At 41.7% G+C, this 21473-nt stretch overlaps 1 protein-coding gene across 1 annotated transcript in view; it reads right to left on the minus strand.

Moving 5' to 3' along the window:
* Positions 1 to 580: 580 nt before the first annotated feature.
* The window catches only part of SLC27A2 (solute carrier family 27 member 2), a 44089-nt gene continuing 23196 nt past the window's right edge, over positions 581 to 21473 (minus strand). Inside the window, exons 5-10 of the mRNA XM_015063493.3 lie at positions 14113 to 14307; positions 10214 to 10304; positions 8120 to 8318; positions 6521 to 6618; positions 2237 to 2367; positions 581 to 1041 (exon numbers count right to left, since the gene is read on the minus strand). Of these exons, the coding sequence (XP_014918979.3) occupies positions 865 to 1041; positions 2237 to 2367; positions 6521 to 6618; positions 8120 to 8318; positions 10214 to 10304; positions 14113 to 14307 (891 nt within the window). The 3' untranslated portion in view covers positions 581 to 864. The remainder of the gene's footprint in view (positions 1042 to 2236; positions 2368 to 6520; positions 6619 to 8119; positions 8319 to 10213; positions 10305 to 14112; positions 14308 to 21473) is intronic.

Raw genomic sequence — 21473 nt, forward strand, 5'->3', positions numbered from 1 at the left:
TTCACAAATTTAAAAGACTGGGAGATTCACATGAATATCTGGGTTTCTGTTTTCTAAATAATCAGATCTTGGAAGTACCTAAACTGTATTCCCACATGACAATAATCAGCCAACTGAAGCTAAGTAGTACCCTCACGTTTGCCACATTCATTTGTGACCTGTTTCTCTCGTCCACATTACTCATGTGATTCCTGAAGACACTTGAGCCTACAAGCCTTGATGGAGTTAAAAAATATCTACTGACACCTTCTATATATAGAATTCTGATGCTGTTGACTTAGGCTCCTTCAAAAACTATAGTTGGCATTCTCACCTGCTGGACAACGCAATTTGTAGACAGTGGCCCAGATAGGAGGGGAGAGTTGGCTTCACAGTAGAGCTGGACTGTTCATTGGTGTTCATTGGAGTTCATTGGTGTTGCATCCCCCTCACCTTTCAATTTCTTGCCCTTTTTTTTTTTTTTTAAACCTAGGATGCCATTATCATTATGAGTAGGACACCTATGAAAAGATGCCAATGAGGCTCTTAGGCTCAGGATTTGCATTTAGAGTAAAGTCAGGAAAGAGACAATGCCATCTCATATGTTAGCATTCATCTATTTTATTACATATTTAAGAAATAATGCACCCTCTAACAAGCTTAGTCTGCAAATACAAACAGTAGGTGCAAACTGAAAACTAATCATCTCTAAATATTTTCACGTGCAACGGCTCGGGTATAATTTTTAAAAGTCTCCCATTATTGGAATGCATAAAAAATGGCATGTTACAATCTTCAATCAAATTAAGGTTGGATTATATCAAGTGGTTGCACTAGGTCCTTTTAATTTCTTTCTGGAAATATGAGTTATCCTCCTAGGAATATTCAGAGTTTCAGAGTTTTATCATTTATGGCATTGTAAATGTCCTCAGTCATAGGCACATACATTTCTGCTTTGTCATCCAAGAAATATAAGGCATCTTTGATGACTGCAGGATTAAAGCCCTCCTCCACGAGGGTCACTTTGCGGTGTTTAAAAGTTCCAGTGATCTCAATGGTGTCCTGGAAAACATCAAACAATCCACACTGTTGCAGTGTTTTGTGAACAGATTAGGGTTCGGGCAAATGGCAGAGGGTGGGGTGTCTGGTAGCTCCGGCTCCTGAGAGAGGTTGGGGAAGCTAGTTCAATACCTCCTGTTTACAGAAGCTCCACTAGGGGGCCCTTTGTGCAGGTAGCTTTTCATTCCTCTGAGGCTTTAAGATCACCTGTGGGGAGGGAGGGGCTGTGGAGCGTGAAATGCAGAGCAGAGCAGGGGTGCCTAGGTGGCTTAGTCGGTTAAGTGTCTGACTCTTGATTTTGGCTCGGATCATCATCTCATGGTTCATGAGTTTGAGCCCCACATCTGGCTTTGCACTGCAGGCATGGAGCCTGCTTGGGATTCTCTCCCTCTACCCCTCCCCTGCAGGGCAGTCTATTGCTTAGTGAGCTTCCAGTTTTACTAAAATATCCTGATTTAGGGTGGGGTGGGGTTAGGGATCATCTACACACAGACCGCTCTAGTTTCTCAGCCTGTTTGTCCACTAGGCTGAAGCTTTTTTCCTTCAATTGATAGGTGATGGATGATCTGAGCGTATTTCAATTTTCACGTCTCTCCACCATCTCATTATAAACGTCCATGCTTTATGAACATCAACAGAAATAACATACAACTTCCACAATAGCTGGTAGCCTAACATTTCTTTTCTCAAGTCTTCAGCTACAGAATCATATTGCTCAGAGTCTAAAAGTGAGAGAATGTTAGGCTAACATGGATTAATGTTTGCGAAAAAACACATCCCTCTAGTGATGTGGGACACCTAGTGGTGATAGTTAAACATTTGACAGCTCCAACTGGCTAATGCTTCCCAACTAAGTTTCACACGGTAGGAAGGTGTAGAGCTTCAGTGGATTTTTCCATCCTTTAAAACTGGAAACATTTTAAGTATCTGTCATACTTCATCAAACCATAGACTTTGTGAATTATTTGCTAATACTGCTGCTGAATGACCTGGTCTGTCATTTTAGGGAAAAGGGGATCAGGATTTGGCTTCTGCTAGCTCTATTTTCTGATACTTCTGCTTCCTTGTGGAGCTTCCTGGCAAGGGTAGTGACAATCTGGCCAATATGGCCACTGTGGTAGAAGGGAGTTGTTCCCTAAGACGCAGCGGTCTCTAAGAGAGAGAGGATAATTGGACTCAACAACAAGAAGTCTCTCACCTGTATTCTTAGAAACCGGGGCCTTGCATAACTGGGCAGGTAATCGACAACATGGTTAAAGAGTTTTTTTCCATCAAATTCCTGGTTTTCCTTCATTTTGATAGAGGCCATGCCAATTCGACCCTCATGACCTAGAAATAAAGAGAAAAAATTAGACGTGTTATACTATTTATGATGTTTTCCTAGTTCAAAGTGGGCTGAGAACATTGACATGGGTTTCTTTTGGATAGTCGGAATTTTTATTTCAGGTATATGTGGAAGTTATTCTAAAGTGACTATAACAACAATAACAAGAGCTATATGCTGATTAAATCTTCATTATATGCCAGACCCTATACTAAGTGTGTTTTATGGACTATTTCATTCAACCCTCACAACAACCTTCTGAAAAGGTATAAATATGATCTCCATTTTACAGATGAAAGTACTAAGGCTTAAAGATATAGTACGAGACTTGTTCAAGTTCACACAGCAAACAATAGACAAAATCAGAAACCAGATTGAGGCAATCAACGGTCATCCTTCTCAGCAGCCTAAATGAAAACACCAGAGTAGAAAACAGGCCCTACTGGTGGCTGAGGGAATTTTTTTTTTTTTTTTTTTTTGGACTCCAGTGAGAAGTCCTTGTTCCACTGTCATGAACAATTGAGCTCGGGTTGTTCTTTAGGGTGTAGTGTCAGGTCTGTTGTGCATCCAGACACAAATACCACCTTTGAGATTTTGCCTTTCTGCATTTCAGAGAAGCTGGGGATCAGGAAGGTGATGGGAGGTGCAAAGGCAAGCGGCTGTGGGCCCTCCCATTGATGAGCTATATTCCCCAAGGCTGTGTCTCCACAGAGACGAGGATCCAGCAGCTCCTTCCTGTGTGGGCACCAAGGTAAGTGGGGAGGAGTTAAGCACAATGACTACACTGTTTTCTTGTAAAGACAGCAATAATTAGGTATTAATACATCTTTTGCCTGATCCAGCAGACTGGGTGGGAGTTGAGATCCATTGAGATCCACTTCGCTGAACTACCTAGCTGTAATCAGAGAGGGGAAGGGGCCGCCTTGTGCCCTTTGCCACCTGGGCCCCAGCTTTTGAAACCTCTCCCATGGTGATTGTGTGTTTACCTGTGGCTCCAAAGAAGGCAGGAGACAAGAGGAAACATTAAGAGAAAGGAAATGCACGCCTCTACAGTTTGCCTCATACCTGAAGGAGGGAGACAGGGCACAGGACCCTCTTTCTCTAGGGGTCCCTGGTAGTTTGCTCAAAAGCAACCATCTTAGGAATCTCAAATGTCTCCAATAAGCTTCTTTTCCAATCAAGGCAGAGGCTGATGCAACAGAAATTTTCAGCACTGACTGGCTCCTTGCCTCTTGCTCTGACAGAGACAATGCCCAACTGAGACGAATAGGCCTATTGAGTCTCAGATCTCTGCCCCAGTTCCCAGGGGTTGGTTTGGGGCTAGTTTAGCTCCAGGGGGGAGGTTCCAGTTTACAACTATTCTGGCCAGAGTTTCTCTAGCGCTGCACTGTCCAGTATGGTAGCCACTGGTTTCATTTGGCTATCAAAATTAATTCTAATAACACAAACTAAAAAAAAATTCAATTCCTCAGTTGTACTAGCCACAATTTCAAGTCCTTAATAGCCATGTAGTGGTTATTGGCTACCATAGTGGACAGTGCACACATAGAACATTTGCATCACTGCAGAAAGTTCTGTTGAGAACAAAAAGTTCTAGAGAGTAGTTGGGAAGTTCTGGTGTGACATCTAATAAGAGTCAACTGGGCTTACACTTTGGTGTACCTTCCTGGTCCAAAGCTGAGATCTGTGAAGGCCTTGCTGAGCCCTTTGATACTGAAATTCACCCTGGTAGATTGCCTTCTAGATAGACCTGCCACATTTCTGGGCTGCAGCAAGGCTGGCCATGTGCCTGTCAGGCCAGCCAGCGGCTGGCATGGCATCGAGAATCACAGAATCTAAAAGCTGAGAGACACTTCTCAGTTTATCTTTAATATTTTTTTTCCATCTTATTTATTTGAGAGAGAGAGAGCGAGCAAGCAGGGGAGGGGCAGAGGGAGAGAGAGAGAGACTCTCAAGCAGGCTCCATGCTCAGTGCAGACCCTGACTCGGGGCTCCATCCCAGGACCCTGAGATCATGAGCTAAGCCAAAATCCAGAGTTGGATGCTCAACTGACTGAGCCACCAAGGTGCCCCTATGTCTAATATTTCAATGCAGCAAGAATTCTCACAGGATCTTGAGTGGACATCCAGCCTCTCTACACGTCCCAGCTGGTGGGCCATTCCCCACCTCAGGAGATAGACTTTTGTGTTATTAATCTCTCTGGTTATAGGAGACATCTTAGGCTAAAATTTGCTCCCTGGTCATTTCAATCCCTTGGCTCTCGTGCTGCTTGCTGTGGGTATGGCAAGCACACCTGCTCCTTGTTCTATTTTGACTGCCTTCCAACCATGTGAAAACCATTAATCTCCTTTTTGTTCTAGATCGGTGACTCCCAAACCTTACTGGTTGTTAGAGTCACCTGGGGACTAAAAGAAGCCATGAAGTGTCTGAGTCCCAAACCCCAGAGGTTCTGATCCATTAGATCTAGGCTTTAAACGCTCTCCCAGACTGAATCACTGTACTCTACACCTGAGACTAACATTGCACTGCAGGTTAATTAATTTGAATTTCAATAACTTAAAAAAAATGAAAGTTTCCCAGATGATTCTGATGATTGGTCAGACGAGGCTTCAGTGCTTCTCAAAATTTAGTATCTTCTAAAAATTTGTGGTAACACACACATAGCATAAAATTCATCATCTTAACCATTTTAAAGTGCCCAATTCAGTGGTATTTGATACATTCACAATGTTGTGTAACTATCACCATTATCTAGTTCTAGAACATTTTCATCACCCCCAAGTCAAACATCATTGCTTTTAAGAATCTCTGGATGGCTTGTTAAAACACAGGTCCCTGGGCCCCACCCCAGAGAACCTGATTCAGTAAGGGTTGGGGTTGGCCTGAGAAATCATGTTGTTTCACAAGCTCCCCAGTGGTGCTGGGCCAGGGGCCCCACTCTGAAGAGCAGTGGACTCGATCCTTCCAATCCATTCTCTCACCTTCTCATACACATTCTTTTGTGTTGCTACCTAAATCCAGCATTTAGAGGTGCACACAACATGCCAGGTGGGGTCTGTGAGAGCCCAGCGCAGCGTGATGACTGACAACCTTGCCATGGGCTCTCCTGTTAATTCAGCCCACGTTCCAACATGAGCAGCGTGCACTCAGGTCACGCTCTGTGACCTGAGATGTGGCTGCACTTCCTATCATATCATTGTCGTTGTGCTGGAGAGGAACAGGGAAGAGAAAATCTCAAATATTCTTAAAAAAAAAAAAAAAAAAAGACAGCACAAAGTTATGTGAGACCACCACAGCTTAGGAAAGAGAGACTCTTGGATTTCTATTTTGAATATAGGTGAGAATCCCAAATACTGAGTTCTGGGGGAATACTAATATCCCTAGCACCTTAGAGTTGGACAGTGACTTGGAAGTTTTAATCCTCTCTCATCTATATAATTAAAACGATTTCTTCCAATGACAGCACTCATGTATACGTCTGGTAGGTGTATGTTTAGTGTTTACATAATTGAAGCGAATGAGTTCTCTTAACAATCTCAACGTCAGGGCTGATATTACCCCTAATTTTAGTGATTTGTCTGAAGTCAAACAGCCCCAGGTACTGGAGCCAAGGACCCGAAGTCAAACCTCAGCTCTCCCCACTCTGCTGGCAGAGGCAGATCTGCAGATGAAGGCTTGGTGACACCACTCTGTGTGATGATTCTGAAACTCACTGGGGTGAGCTGGGGTCAAGGATCTGTTTTAAAAGAAGTCTGGACAAAGGCAGCTCCTTTTCAGTTTTTTCTCCTAGCAAATATACTTGCTGTTACTTGTGATACTCGGTTCCGAGGCCAAGATACCATTTCCCAGCTATCAAGCCTGACACGTCTTTTCTCGAGGCATGCCAAATGTAGCATGGGACCCTGCATCTTGCAGAGATCTGGCTTGCCTGAGAGCCCAAGAACAGCTGGGGAGCTGAGCCACAGAGGAAGGCCAAGTTCAGATGTGCTGAGTTGGCTGATTTATAATGGAATATAAACCAGACATCAGCCCCTTACTCCCAGGTGGCTGAAAGAGACTGGTTCTCCAGCAGGGAGGCAAAAGTGATGACAAACTTTGCCATGGGGTTAAAATGATGTTCAGTTACTGTATAGGTTTATGCAGAGACTTATGTGTACCTGGCACAGACACTCCATAAACGTTTACTTCCTGGACAAAATCAACCAGTCCTACGATATCAGCGACTTCAGTGGTGGCCACATTTTCCCCTTTCCAGCTGGAAGAAAAGGCAAGGTTAGCAGAGGTTACTGGTGGTCCCTGGCCCACGGTTTCATGGCAGAGCATGCATCTCTTCTAGGCCCTGCAAGGTGTCTGCATTTGTTTTCCCATCTCTGCCCTCAAATCCCCTGGAACTTAGTCACAGGAGAGGCATTCTGCTTGAGAAACAAAAGACAAAGGCATAGACAAAGGCATTTAAATAATAAAATGTGGAATTCCAATCTCACCACATGAAACACGATACAAAGAATGTTCTAATGTTGAAATACAGGTTTGGCCTAAGAAAGGTACTGGAAATCAAGAACAAATCTCAGTAACTTTTTGTTGTGTTTAGGTCTCCCACTTTTCTCACTCACTAACTTTGGTTGGTTTCATACCTGTATTTCAGGGTCTCATGGCAATGAGAAAGCTTTGAGTAGCAAATAAAATACCATGCTTTATTTACAGGGAGATTATAACGTTAGTGCCCAACCTACACTCATCTACTTAATAAGGCTTTAAAATTTGTCTACATTTAAAAATTCTTTAGATCTCCTGGAAGTATCTTTTTAGTAACATGAAGGTTGCATAAAATCATGGTATGGATCCTGAGTCATGGAATACTCCAAAGACGGAAGGAACACTCTGGATCATTGGGACCTTCATTTCATGGGTGATAAAGGTTACCAGCCTTGACAGCACAGCTGGCCAGGAGTAGGGGTGAGCCTAGGAGCTCAGGTCTCCTCATTTGTATTCTTGCTCTGCCTGCTACAGCCAGACAACTTCCATCCCTTCTGCATGCATTCACGCAAAGGTATTTATATGTGTCAAGCACTGTGCTAGGTGCTGGGGAGTGAACCAGCAGACACAAGGCCTGGCCTCAGGGAGCTTGCACAGGAGGGAAGTTGATTAAACCAAAGTGTCATGAGAGGACCATGAGAGAAGCTGGAGGACCATGCTGTTGTTGGGAATTAGTTTCATGGTCTTATTATAATGACTTTCAAATTTCATGGTGCTGACTTGGGTTTCTGTGGGAATGGTTAGGGATGGAGAGTGGGAGGGAGGTGAATAGTGGATTTCAGAACCCCTCACTTCCTCTTCAGCTAGATCAGCTCCGTATTAGCTTGCATTTGATTTTATCTGAAGAAAAGCCCCACGACTGGAAATAGTGTGAAACCCTGGGCTATCCTAGGGGTGACTGGTAACAACTGAGGATGAATGAGAGAAACTGGATACACTGTTAGTTAGGCTCCAAAAATCAGGCACAGGTTTTCTGCCTATTTCTCAACTGGTGTTGCTCAACCAACTTATCTGTGCATTGCAGGAGTGACACTTGTAGGAAGAGTGACACTTCCTGTGGTTTGCTCCTTATTTTCTGGGAATATAGAAGTTTGGATGGACATGCCAAAGAGATAGAGGGAAATGGGGCACTGCAGCCAAAGTGGAATGCAGTTCCAATTTAGGAGTAAGCCAAATTGTGCATGTTTTTGTTTTTGACTCAATAACTCAAAGAAACCAACCGGAAAGTATCTCCAACTCTGTCATGAAAGTAGATGAAATTTTCATGGTCAATCACTAAGAGATCTCCACTATTGAAATAGAGGTCTCCTTTCTTAAAGACATCTCTCAGTTTTTTCTTCTCCGTCTGAGCACTTCCTCCAGCGTAGCCACTAAAGGGTGTGAGTTGTGTGATTCTGCAAATAAGGAGTCCAACTTCACCTAAGACAGAAGAAAGTAAATTGTTATTTTATGTGATAGCAGTAGGCAAATTTTATTACTAACATTCTCATAAAACTGTTGCCATACACTCAAAAATGGACATCTTAAAACATGGCCTCTAAATCGACAAATATCATTTTTTAACCTTACAGAGGCTAGTACTAAACCTGTCTTCAACAATGAAAAAATTAAAGACTTTCTTTGTAATTAAAATACACTCAGAAAAATGTAATGCAATGTTATTCAAGTTGCATTTTCAGTTACCCCTCTCCCCTCCTCCTTTTTTTAAAGTAGGCTCCACACTCAGTGTGGAATTCATGACATTGAGATCAAACCTGACCTGCGATCAAGAGTCGACTGAGCCTCCCAGGTACCCCTTCAGTTACCTTTATTATAAATCATTTATAAAGCTGATAAAACATTGATTTCATTTTCTATGTATGGTAGCAACATTTACATGCTTATCATTTCAATAATTTGCATATATTAGTAGGAATCAGTTTCTGAACTTACAAATGGAAGATATTTTCTCCTTTACCTCAATCTTTAATTTTCCACAACCTAAGACAACTCACAAGTGAGATATCCCCATCATTCCATCTTAATTTTATAGCATTTCCAAGACACAAACTTATAAAATTCTCTTTCAATCTGTTTTGATTGACTATATGCATAGATTTTCCAAATACTAGATCTTGAACTGCCATATATATTTGTTAGTAAAGTTGATATTAAATTCTCTGAAAAGCAACCGTGTTCAAAATAATTTTTATCCCACTTTACAGAAAATATGTTTATCCCTCATCTAAGCCTAAATCCTGCCAATGGACATTGCTCCAGTTATTAAATTAGCCCTGGGCTGAAATTAGCATATAAGGTTTTTTTCCAAACTACTCCCAGATTTTAAAATTTGTGATAGGGGTGCCTGGGTGGCTCAGTTGGTTAAGTGTCTGACTCTTGATTTCAGCTCAGGTCATGATCCCAGGCTCGTGGGATCGAGCCCCGTGTCATGGGATTGAGCCCTGCGTTGGGGCAGAGCCTGTTTGGGATTCTCTCTCTCCCTCTCTCTCTGCCCCTCCCTTGCTTGCACTCCTCCCCCTCCCAAATAAATAAACTTAAAAAAAAGATAAAAAAATGAACCGGGGGTTTTGAAACAGGTAGGGTATGTCTGAATTCAGATATATAGTAGAGTGGGAGCGACAGAGGTCATGAGAATTTTCAGTTAGCAGCTTTGCATTTTTCACTCCTGGAGAGAAATGTTAAAAAATGCCCAGCTTTGGAGCAAAATAACACAATGATAAGAAGTGGTGAATGCTAAAGAACAAAAACCAAAGAAACCAAAAACCGAACTAACCAAACAAAACTGTTGCCATACAATCCATTGGCAACAAGCTAGCTGAAGGAACTGTCACTATCCATGCACGTGCACGTGTATGTCCATATACATCCTATACATACATATAGACCATACACACAAAGTACAGTATCCCATGTGGCCACACTTGTAATTCTAAAAATGCTAGTATTTTATGGAATAATGATTTACACACATACTTGGACAAATGCACAGTAGTCTAAGCTTGAAGGTAGACCTTGTAAAGCTAACTATAGCTTTGCAACCATGATTACATATCCCTTTCCTCAAAACACTTACCTCATAATTAAGAAGTTAAGCTAGGTTTCAAAGTATAATTATGTTACATGTAGTGGTAAATTAGTATCTTTTGGAATTTCTGTAACTATTTCTGAGGGTACTTAAAATAAACCTCTTTTATCCCCCCACTCTAAAAATTTTTTTACCATATATTCATTTTAGCAATGATATGCTAGTTCTTAACAGTTACTTGATCAAGTTAAGAAAGGGCACAGGTTAGCTGAGCAAAAATCTACTGTACCTTTGGGAACTCGGATGCAATATCCATTTCCATCTCGGACAGGTTCATCTTTCTCCACATCATATTTAATCAGCTCATAAGTTATGACTTTCTAGCAAAATTAACACATATCATTTTAAATATAAATTCCTTCACATTTTTTCCTTCTTATTGTGGTACAGCATACGTGAAGTACAAAAAGTACATTATCTTTAGTGTCCAGCTTGATAAAATTACATATGGACACATCCATGTAACTACCACCCAGACCAAGAAATAAAACATTTCCAGTACTGTAAAAACTTTCCCTTTGCCCCCTTTCTTTCAAGGTAAACACTATTCTGACTTACCACCATCAATTAGTCTTAAAAAAATTTTTTTTAATGTGTATTTATTTTGAGAGAAAGAGAGATAGAGAGTGAGTAGGGGAGGGGTAGAGAGCTGTCTGCACAGAGCCTGACGCAGGGCTTGAACTCATGAACTGCGAGATCATGACCTGAGCCAAAGTCAGATGCTTAACTGACTGAGCCATCCAGGTGCCCCACCATCAATTAGTCTTACACTTGAGATAAATGAAATAAGAAATGAAATATATGCCTTTGTGCTGATGCTTTCACTGAACATAATATCTGTTACTCATCTAGCCATGTTAATGTTTTTTTTCAGTGGTTTATTTTTTATTGCCATGGAATTTTCCTTGCAGGAATATGCCATAATTGATCTATCCTTCTGTTAACTGGCATCTGGACTGTTTCTAGTTTTAGACTATTAAAAATGATGCTATTATGAACACTCTCAATACATGTGTTTTGGTGAACATATCACAATGGATTTTAAAAATCCTATATGCCGCTGTTAGATGATTCATGTTTCCATCTGTTCTCCAATATATTTAAGGTTCAATGGTATAATTATTTCATGCCTATGGCTATAAAATTATTAAAACTCTATTATATTTTACATATACATATTTTATATATTTCAATGGCATAAGAATTTAAATGTATGTAGTGCAGTAAGAGTAATCAGTATATTATTTTCTCAACTCTGCTAATACTCTCTACTATTACTTTCCCTACTAAATATGACAGGATTTAGAAGTAATGATTAGCCATGATTATTGTGTCCATTTCAAATTTTATATTTAATAGTAGCAAATAACCATTACAAGGCAAGTAGCATTCATAGTCAACAAATGGAGGGCTTATTTATTTGCAAGAGTATAAAAAATTTGGGGCTGGTAACCAATGTTTCTTTCCACATCAGTTGCAGGGGCATCTTCTTCCCTTTCTGCTTCAGTTAAAAAATAACTCCTTGTTTTTTGTTTTGTTTTGTTTTGCTTTTATTTTTTGAGAGAGAGAGAGAGAGAGAGAGAGAGCGAGCGCAAGCCAGGGAGAAGGGCAGAGGGAGAGAGGGAGAGAGAGAGAGAGAGAGAGAGAGAGAGAGAGAGAGAATCTTAAGCAGGCTCCATCCTCATCACAGAGCCTGAGGTGGGGTTCAATCCCATGACCCTGGGATCATAACCTGAGCCAAAATCAAGAGCTGGGTGGGTGCTCAATCAACTGAGACACCCAGGCACCCCTCTTCTTGTTTTAAGCAGAAAAACTGACAATAAAACATGGCAGTCCATGGATGAGGAGCAAAGAAATATATATATATATATATATATATATATATATATATATATATATATATATTTATATATTTTTTTTTTGGAAGAACTATTAATACGTAGCACTGACTTCTAAGGTCCTTAGGTTTGGTTTAAAACAAAAGTTTCCTTGAAACTCATCTTCTTGAGGGTCAATAGTAACAACATAGATACCTTGCACCATGTCTCAACTCAACTTTCTGCCCTTTCTTGTTCTGAACTACATTAGACTTGGGTCTCCAGTGTCTGGGCTTGGCACAAGTAGAAGTGAAGCTAACTAGAAAAGACTGACTTTATCAGCAGTGGTTCCAGTGGGGAGTAGAAATTGATTCTTAGTCTGTAGCAGCACTGCCCAGTAGAGTTTCTGTGATGATGGAAATGTTCTACATCTGTACTGCTCAACATGGTAGTCACTAAACACAGGTGGCTACTGAGCACTTGAAACATGGCTAGTGTGTGTGAAGCACTGAATTGAAAATTCCATTTACATAATTTAAATTTAAATGGCCACACATAGCTAATGGCTGCTGCACCGTATGGTTCAGATGTGGAGAGCAGTGGAGGGACCTGCGTGGCACAGGTGTGGCTGTCAATGTCAGAGAGGTTCCCCAGGCTTGAGAATGCCTCGTGATAAGGCCCAGATGTGAGGAACAGGATGATAATATCAGTACAGCTAACAATTATTCAAGACTTTATATGACAGGCCTTGGGCTATGTCCTCTAAGAATTTTTTTCAGAAGTTATTTAATTTAATTCTTTCAATAACCTTTTCCCCTTATACTAAATACTGAGTTTGGGCCAGGCACTAGGCCCTACATTTTCTCTTTTTTATTTCTGTTTTCCAAACAATGAAATTGAGGCCTAAGGAACATAAATGACTTGCCCAAGGTCACTCAGGATGCAAGGTGCTGAAATTTTATCTCTTGGGGCAGCTCTCTCATGCACATGCATTGCTATCCTTTGTACTCTGCCCATCAGTCCCTGGGGACACATTGCCTGGGAGCTCTGGTGTATCTGTTCACGGCCAGCTGGGCAGGAAGGGCCGCCAGAGGTGTAATGACAACAGTGATGGCTCACGCATGTGGAGGCTCAGCATCTGCTGAATGTTGCTGGAATTCTGAAAAAAGAGGGGGTCACCTGGAAGACTTCTCAAAAGCAAAAAAAAAAAAAAAAATGCAAAGAGACTGTCTAGAGACCCTAGGCCATAAGTGACTGTGAGGGAAGAGAGACTGCCATGTAGCTGGCTTACACATAAGAGATAACCGGTGGAGTTTGCAGGCAAATACAAATGTTCGTAAGATCCTAGAACTGGAGTGCATTCCAGTTCTCTCGAAGGTCTACATAGCAGTTCCTCAACCCTGGCTTTTGGAAAACACTGACGCCTGGGCCCTGCCTCAGAACTACTAAATCCAAAGCTCAGAGGGTGACACCCTGCACCTGCATACATGAAAAACTCCCCAGGTAACTGATTTCACAGTGTGTGGTAAACTTATGGAACTGGCAACCTTCTGGAGTTTGGTCACATACGTGTATAAATGGCATCAGGAAGACTTCACATAAGTTGCAGATAGCAAAGGTGTAATAGGTTGTTATTAAGAGAAATTAAGATTTTTAGGGACGCCTGGGTGGCTCAGTCAGTTAAGTGTCCAGCTCTTGACTTCGGCTCAGGTCACGATCTCCCAGTTCATGAGTTTGAGCCCCACATCGGGCTCTGCGCTCACAGCACGTAAATCCTGCTTGAGATTCTCTCTCTCCCTCTCTCTTTGTCCCTCCCCCACTCATGTGCCCTGTTTCTCTCTCTCTCTCACAATGAAAGGATAAACTGAAAAAAATTTTTGAAAAAAAAAAGAGAAATTAAGATTTTAAAATTGAAGGGTCCTGTCACTTTGTGCTCACTGTCATAGAGAAGGAGCAAATCCTCTCTCTTGGTTACATGGATTGGCCATGGCTCTGATGCAGTAAGAAATAACGTCATCATGACATCTCTTAAGACGTGTCTGCATTGGGGCACTTAGGTGGCTCAGTCAGTTAAATGTCCAGTTCTTGGTTTCAGCTCATGTCATGATCTCATGATTTCATGAGCTTAAGTGCTTTATTGGGCTCTGTGCTGGCAGGGCTGAGCCTGCTTGGGATTCTCTCTCTCCCTCTCTCTCTGCCCCTCCCCACTCATGCTGTCTCTGTCTCTCTCAAAATAAATAAATAAACTTAAAAAAAAGTCTCTTCATTCTGAAAACTGGCTACATGTACTCTCATATTTCAGTGTACTTACTTTCTGTAGGTAGTTTACTCTCCCAACAGCACCAATTTTTCTCGTATAATTCATAAAGCCAATATTGCCTTCAGTGGAAGCGTAGAACTCATAAATGTTAATGTTCCCAAATCTCCTGATGAATTCCCTCCACACATCTCCTCGCAAGCCATTTCCCATTGCCATTCTCACTTTATGGACACGATCATTTGGTTTCTGTGGTAGGAGGAGGAGAGACCATATTGAAACCTCTCTGAAGCCCGTACTTATACACTAGTGATTGCCTTCATGTTTCTACATATTCATGTTGGTTAGGAATTCACCTTTGTGCACATCTTTTCTGTTACTCACACACATAACACCTCCTCCCCGCCAACACATGCAGTTTAAGCCGCCGGCTGGAACTCTGACTTAATAACCAGAAGAATTGGCTTTTTTTCATTTTGATTTTTAAGAGGCAAGGTGAGATAATTTGATAGAACTAAGTAATGTCAACATTTAATTCACATCCAATCTGAAGCTAGAACAGTGTGCTGACTGTTTTCTTGATGGGGCTGGTGAATCTCAGTGAACTGTCAGAAAGGAGGAAAGATCTATCGAAGACTGACAATCTGAAGCACAATGTTCACGTGGTGAGGAAGAAGAAAACCGGGAACACAGTGCAAGGAGAGAGGAATGGTTTTCCACAGAGTCATTACTGTGGGGGCCTCAGGGGGCTGGAGGGAAGACTCTTGATCATGTCCTCATTTCACAGATAGACCCAGAGGCAGGTATACAATGAAAATGTCCCAGTGGGATTGGGAAAGGGAAGAGAGAGAGGAAGCTGGCTCCCAGTTGCCTCAGGTGGCCTGGGAGGAATGTGCTTTGCTATAAACACAAATCACAAAGGAAAAGTTGTTTTGAGTGTAAGGAACTGAAAGGACAGCTTGTGTCCCCAAGAGGTGGAGTTAGGACCAGGCTGGTTTCTATGCAACCGCAATCATTTATGAGGCCCCTAAAAATATGTCCAAACAAGCCCAGAGTAACTTAAATGATGTTTTATATTAATAAGGCAATTTATGTCCTCTAGGAGATCAGAGTCTGGTGGTAGAGAAAGGTAAATAAGTATAATTTTAACTTGAAAATTCTGTAACTCTATGACCTTTAACAGAAAATAGAATGGAATGGGTAAGAGTGCTTGGTAACTAGGCTTCCCCTCTCACATCAAGTATTAATTTCTTTGATCGGATTGCAATTTGCTTACAAGAGCAAATGTTCTGAAGAGCATTTCCTACATTATTTCCTAATTTGTGAAATCATTGTGAAGTTAGTTTGGAGTAAGAATTCCTCTTTGAAAAAGAACTGTTGGAATAGAGAGGCTGGTCATTCTCTGATAAGGGGGAGGGCCTTGGGTGTAGCAGTTAAAAACCAAACCAAAACAAACCTTGGATTGATTTTCATGTGAGAGGAGGCAGTAGGTCAGGAGAGAAGTATAGATGGATTTCATTTCTGAGTAGCTCCTTGGTCAAAAGGCCTGACCTCCTTCAGAAGTCCTAACCAGAGAGGTGGACAGATCCTGGTCACTGGTAAAAACTGGGCCCTTGTGTGGCCTTTCTGAGGAGGAAATGTGTAGGGACCAGGGGTCTCATGCTAGTAGTAGTTCCTAACCAGGGTGTTCAGGAGAGTTACCTGAGAAGCCTTCTGAACCTGCATGAACCTTAGACATTATGACTGAGTGGGAACCTACTGTCTTCATCAGCTCCCTAGGTCACTGAATCTATAGATCTTTCTCAATTTATGATGACATTACATCCCAATTAAGTCACCATCCATTAAAATATTATAAGTCAAAAATGCACTTAATTCACCTAGCCTACCGAACATTATAGCTTAACCTAACAAACCTTAAATGTGTTGGGAACACGACATCAGCCTACAGAGCTGGGCAAAATTGTCTAACACAAAGCCTGTTTTATAATACGGTGTTGACTATCTCACGTAATTGATTGGATACTGTGAGAAACAGAATGGCTGTGTGGGTGTCAGTGGTTCACCCTCGTGATCGTGTGGCTGCCTGGGGGCTGAGGCTCACTGCGGCTGCCCAGTGCCACCAGAGAGTATCGTACCATATATTGCTAGATGGGAAAAGATCAAAATTCAAAACTCAACGTATGGCTTCTACGGAGTGCAGATCACTTTCACACCATTGTAAAGCCAAAAAATCATAGGTCAAACCATTATAAGTTGGGGACCATCTGTATTTCCTTCTATAACCACCAAGTACCTCTAAGCAGGGAGACCCTACGTCTAGTTTGTTGGGGCCAGTCCTGCTTATGCTGTTGTCCTGATGTGCTTAATCAATGACATGCTTTCACTCTCAAGTGTCCCCATCTGGATGGTGAATCGCAGGGGCACTTTTCCAGAAGGCACTATTCCCAGTAAGAATTATCAGCTTTTCAGAGACCACCCTCACCCCCCCACAGTGCTATCCCTCATTCCCCCTCTGGGAAGAAAACATCATAAAATATTTGAAGAATACTGACTTTGGCTTAAAAGTAACCTCCAGACCTGGGGCTTACCTGCTCCCAGGCCTGTGTGAGAAGCTCCAAACTAGCATTCCAATGTGTAAACCCAAGACCTTACTAATCCATACGCAGCTCGTAATCACCCTCCTAGTTCCTTTCCTAATGGGTGGTGAACATCTGTCTCCCCCGCTTGGACTGTTAACTCCTCTGAGGCCAAATACATCTCTATATCACCTGCACTGTGTTTTTCCTACAGTGCAATAAAAGAAGGAATAACCTCCACCAGGAAGCCCTCAAGTTCCCTGTCTGACAGTTAATGGCTGGGACATCAGGACACCCGCAGGGCCTGGGGCACAGGGGAGCTGCAGGTGCCTGTGGTGCATGGGAAGCAGGCCAGCTTCACAGGTGCAGCTGTCACCTGCGGGTGGCAGTTAGCTGGGTTCAGAGTCACAATACCAACAGCTCAGTTTTCATCATGACCTGAAGGATCTTATTACACCAGCAGGGGATTAAGTCTCTAAGCTGGAAGTATTTGTGCACACGAAATGAAGGGCCCTGGAGCCTTCTGAGATGTCTGGTTCTCATCTAAGTTTTGCTCACCACTGGTTGAGGGTACTGGGTGTGACTCAAGTCTTCCCTTCCCAAAGGAGAAGCAGTGTTTCCTTATCACCAAAGTCACTCCTCAAAGGAGCCATATTTTAGGTCAAGGGTCACTGGCTCATTTTCTCTTTAACAAGGATCAAACCTTCGATTCCACTTCAGAGGTGAGGGGTCACATGCAAACACACCCTGGGGAGTTAAATCTACACCAGGATTTAATGACCGAAAGGTGAAAGGTCAGGGTGCCCAGAGAGGAATGGAAAGCACCAGGTAAATAGAGTAAACAGAAAACATTTATGGAGGGCTTTACTACTACGTGCCAGGTATTTGACCTTTATTGTCTTACTCATGTTTCTACAGAATCATACCGAAATGTGATAGGTAATAACAGTATTTGCCTCAATTATAATCGAGGAAGCAGAACCTCAAAACGATTAAAATCATTTGCCGGAGATCACACAGGTAACAACACAGTTGCTCCAAGATTCAAATCCAAATCTATGTGACTTAGAGAGAAGTCTTTCCTTTCGTTAAAAAAAAAAAAAAAAAGAGGGGCACACACGTGGTTTAACGTTCAACATACTGAAAGGCTTTTAAATGGAGAATGTCACCACCCTCCTTACCTGCCTCCATCCTTTGCATCTATTTTACCATCTGGACGCAGACACCTTCCATTTTTGTAGCTGCTTCCTCTTCTCTCCATTTTCTAAGTTAAATGTTTATTCTGCTATCTTTTGATTCATCACTGTAAGACATTATTGATTTTCTATTGTGCTAGAGGAAGATGAAGCTCTCTATCATCCTCTCCAGTTTTTTCAATATCACAATTATTGGTTAAATCAATTTTCAGTGCTCACATTATTTTGCCTATAATACACTACTGATGAACCAAGGAATATGCCGTGATCAAATTCTTGAGTAAATTGTAATTTTTCCTAGAATTAACTGCCTCCTGCCCCATTGCTTCATGTTCTTAGTTTCGATTCATAGGTCTTTCTTCACCCCCCCAACAGCCTCGAAATACAATGTTCTTTATGGTGAAATCCACCAGATGCTAGAATTTCCTTTTTCAGACCCTTATGCTTCCTTTTAGCCTTCTGCCCCAGTCCGGACTGGTTACCTTCCAGGCCTGGGGATTCCCTTTGTCTCTCTTTCCTGGCTCCTGGCTCCTCAGCTTTCCTCACTCTCCTGTTTGCATGGACCACTTTCCCTAGTAACTTCCTAAAGGAGAGTGTAGAGGAGGTAATTTATTTTGAGACTTTGAAAGTCTGGAAATATTCTTACTGTACACTTGATTGATAATTTTATTGGATACAGAATTCTAGAGAGACAATACTTTTTACTTAGAATTTTGAAGGCACTGACCTTCCAGCTTCCAGTCTTGCAGCTAACAGTGTTGATGTTGCCAAGTCAAATGTTATTCTTATAGAATCTTTCCTCTCTCTCTTTTTTTTTGGTAGTCTTAAGTTTCATCCTGATGTAGTGTTAAAAGTATTAATTCCACTCATTTTATTGGTACCCCCTGGCTCTTTCAATCTGTCCTACAGTTTTGGAAAATTTTCTTTCCTTTTTAATTTTTTTTTATCTTAAAATGCTATATCTCTTCAGCATTCTTTTTATGTACAAATAGGCTGACCATTACTGTTTTCATTTCACTTTTTAAAAATATTAAAGTTCTATTCCTTCTTTATTTTTTCATTAAAGGATAGCTAACATAATGTTTTATTAGTTTCAGGTGTACAACAAAGTGATTTGAGAATTCCATACATTACTCATGGTTCACAATTATTGACTATATTCCCTATGCTATACTTTTTGCCTCCATGGCTTTTTTATAGTTTGAATCTCTTACTCCCCTTCATCTATTTCACTTATACCCTTGTCCCTCTCCCTTCTGACAACCACCAGCTTGGTCTCTGTATTTATGATTCTGTTTTCTGCTTTTTTGTTCATTTAGCCTTTTAGATTCTACATGAGTGGAATGATATGGTATTTGTCTTCCTCTGACTGACTTATTTCACTTAGCATTATACTCTCTAGGTCCATCCACGTTGCTGCAAATGGCAAGATCTCATTCTTTTTTATAGCTTAGTAATATATATGTATATATATATTATATTATATATGTATATTATATATATACATATCTCATCTTCTTCATCCCTTTATGAAGTTCTCTTGTATTGCTTCTTTGATAATATCCTCCTCTCCATTTTCCCTATTTTATTTTCCTGATTTTCTATTAATTAGATGTTGGACCTCTTGGATTGATCTTCTATTTTCTTATCGTGCCTCCCCTCACATCCATCACTTTATCTTTTCTCCAACTTCAAGGTTTCTCAAGTTTATCTTCCAAACTTTCTATGAATTAAATAATTTAAATCATATTTTTATTTTCAGGAGGTTTTATTAGTTTTTTTTGTAGCATACTATTCTTGTTTCATGGATAGAATATCTCTTCTAACAGCTCTGAGGATATTAATTATAGGTTTTTGGAAGTTTTCTCCAACTCTTTGAGTTGATGCTGTTTCTTCTATTCTTTTGGTGATATTTCATACTGGAGGCTTTCCTCGGGTGTCTGCTGATCCTTGACGTCTGTTCATGTTCAGAAGTAAGGCAAGTAAAAGATGTTTGAGCAGCTTTGTGTGCAGAGGCAGTGACTATTGCTAAGCGGGCTGCACGGTCCTGTGACAGGGTAGTTCGACCTGAGGATCAGACTTCTCTGTCTCTTGCTTATAGGCATAAATTAGCTACGGAGTTCTAGAAGCTGTGCAGGGAAAGGGAGCTGGCGGTCTCTCTGGTTAATAAGTAGATATTTACTCAGTCTCTATCTTCAGTGCCTCATCCCTGCTGTCTTCCACTGCCCTCATTCCCTCATCCCTGCTGTCCTTGAGGTTCACAGCTCTTCAAGGTCTTCTCAAGAGAATAAACCTCCTGTCTCCTAAAGGGGTGTGAGAGGGGAGCAGAGGTCCAGCTACTTCTTAGACAGATTTTCCAAAATCCTCCTATTTTCAAGCCTGAAACCTGATCCCATCTCTAGTTGTATTTGGTGCCTCTGATTTCTCAGGTTTCAGGAAGTCACTTGGCTTCCTTCTTGTTGGTACTGACCTATTAGGTTTCACCTTTCTTAGTATTGTGATGTCAGTGACCTTCATCTTTCAGCTCTCTGTTCTATGTAGTTTCCTGTTGCAATGCCTCTTAGTTTCTAAGAAGTGCAGTTTATATGTCTTTTCCTTGGTCTCCTTGTTTTTGGAAGATTTTCAAGAGGTGAGAAGGCAGAAGGCATTCACCATCTTAAAAAAACAAACAAACTCCTGAGTCCATGATCTTGACAACTAACTTGCTACACTTCAGCCCGGCTCCCTCAGGAGAAAAGAAAGCAGCCACTGGACAGGAATCAAAGGAGGAGCCCCAATTTCTCTGCTTTACCAAAGAGGGCTTTCTCCCTCCAGCTTATCTTCCCACTTGTGAAGCCAAAGGGACTGTCTAAAAACACCCTCTCTCCCCATCACTCTTCCATCGAAGGCCCTTTAGTGGTGCTTTGTCATTCACAAGTAAGTCTCAGCAAAGCAAAGCCCTTGTCACCTGGCCCAGCCAACCAGCCTCGCCTCCCGCTACACTGCTTTCAGCTTCCAATATGCCAGACCCTTCCTTCCACTCTGCGTACACTGCTCTGGGTAACCAGAAGCCCTTCTTTAGAAGTGCATGGTTGGAAACCATCTCTGCACCCTTCCAAACTCACCTTCTGGGTAAACTTCTCTGATCCTGCTCTCTTTCCCTCATTTGTTTTTCTGCTTTCTTTCCCTTCCTCCACCCCCTGCCCCTGGCCTGGCCCTGACAGGTCAAACTGGTCACTCTTCCCTCTGTGCTGCTAAATACCCCTCCATTCTGTTTTCTGTCAGAATGGAGGTGATGCAGGGACAGAGATTTTAGGCTGGGAAAGGACCACAGGGGCTACCTAATTTTGGAAGGAAGGCAGGTGATGCTAGGGAGTTAACAGTAGGGAAGTAAGTTGAGTCTATTCAGTGGACTCAGGGTCCTGGTCTGTCTTCTTTCCCCTTCCAAATTTGACAACTTCTATGTGTGGCCCCTGGAACTCTTTTCTGGTTCCTTATTCCCTCTCCCCTCTGCTCCTCCCACCCTGGCCACATGCCTAGCAAGCAATACAAAACCTCATTTACACCCATCCTACAGCTTCTACCATCCTACTGGAGTAATATTGAGCTTTAGCAGTATCTTGTTCCACCACATATTTTTCCCCTAAATTACATTGTTTTT

The sequence above is a fragment of the Acinonyx jubatus genome, chromosome B3, assembly GCF_027475565.1.
Source record: "Acinonyx jubatus isolate Ajub_Pintada_27869175 chromosome B3, VMU_Ajub_asm_v1.0, whole genome shotgun sequence".
Classification (NCBI taxonomy): Eukaryota; Metazoa; Chordata; class Mammalia; order Carnivora; family Felidae; genus Acinonyx; species Acinonyx jubatus.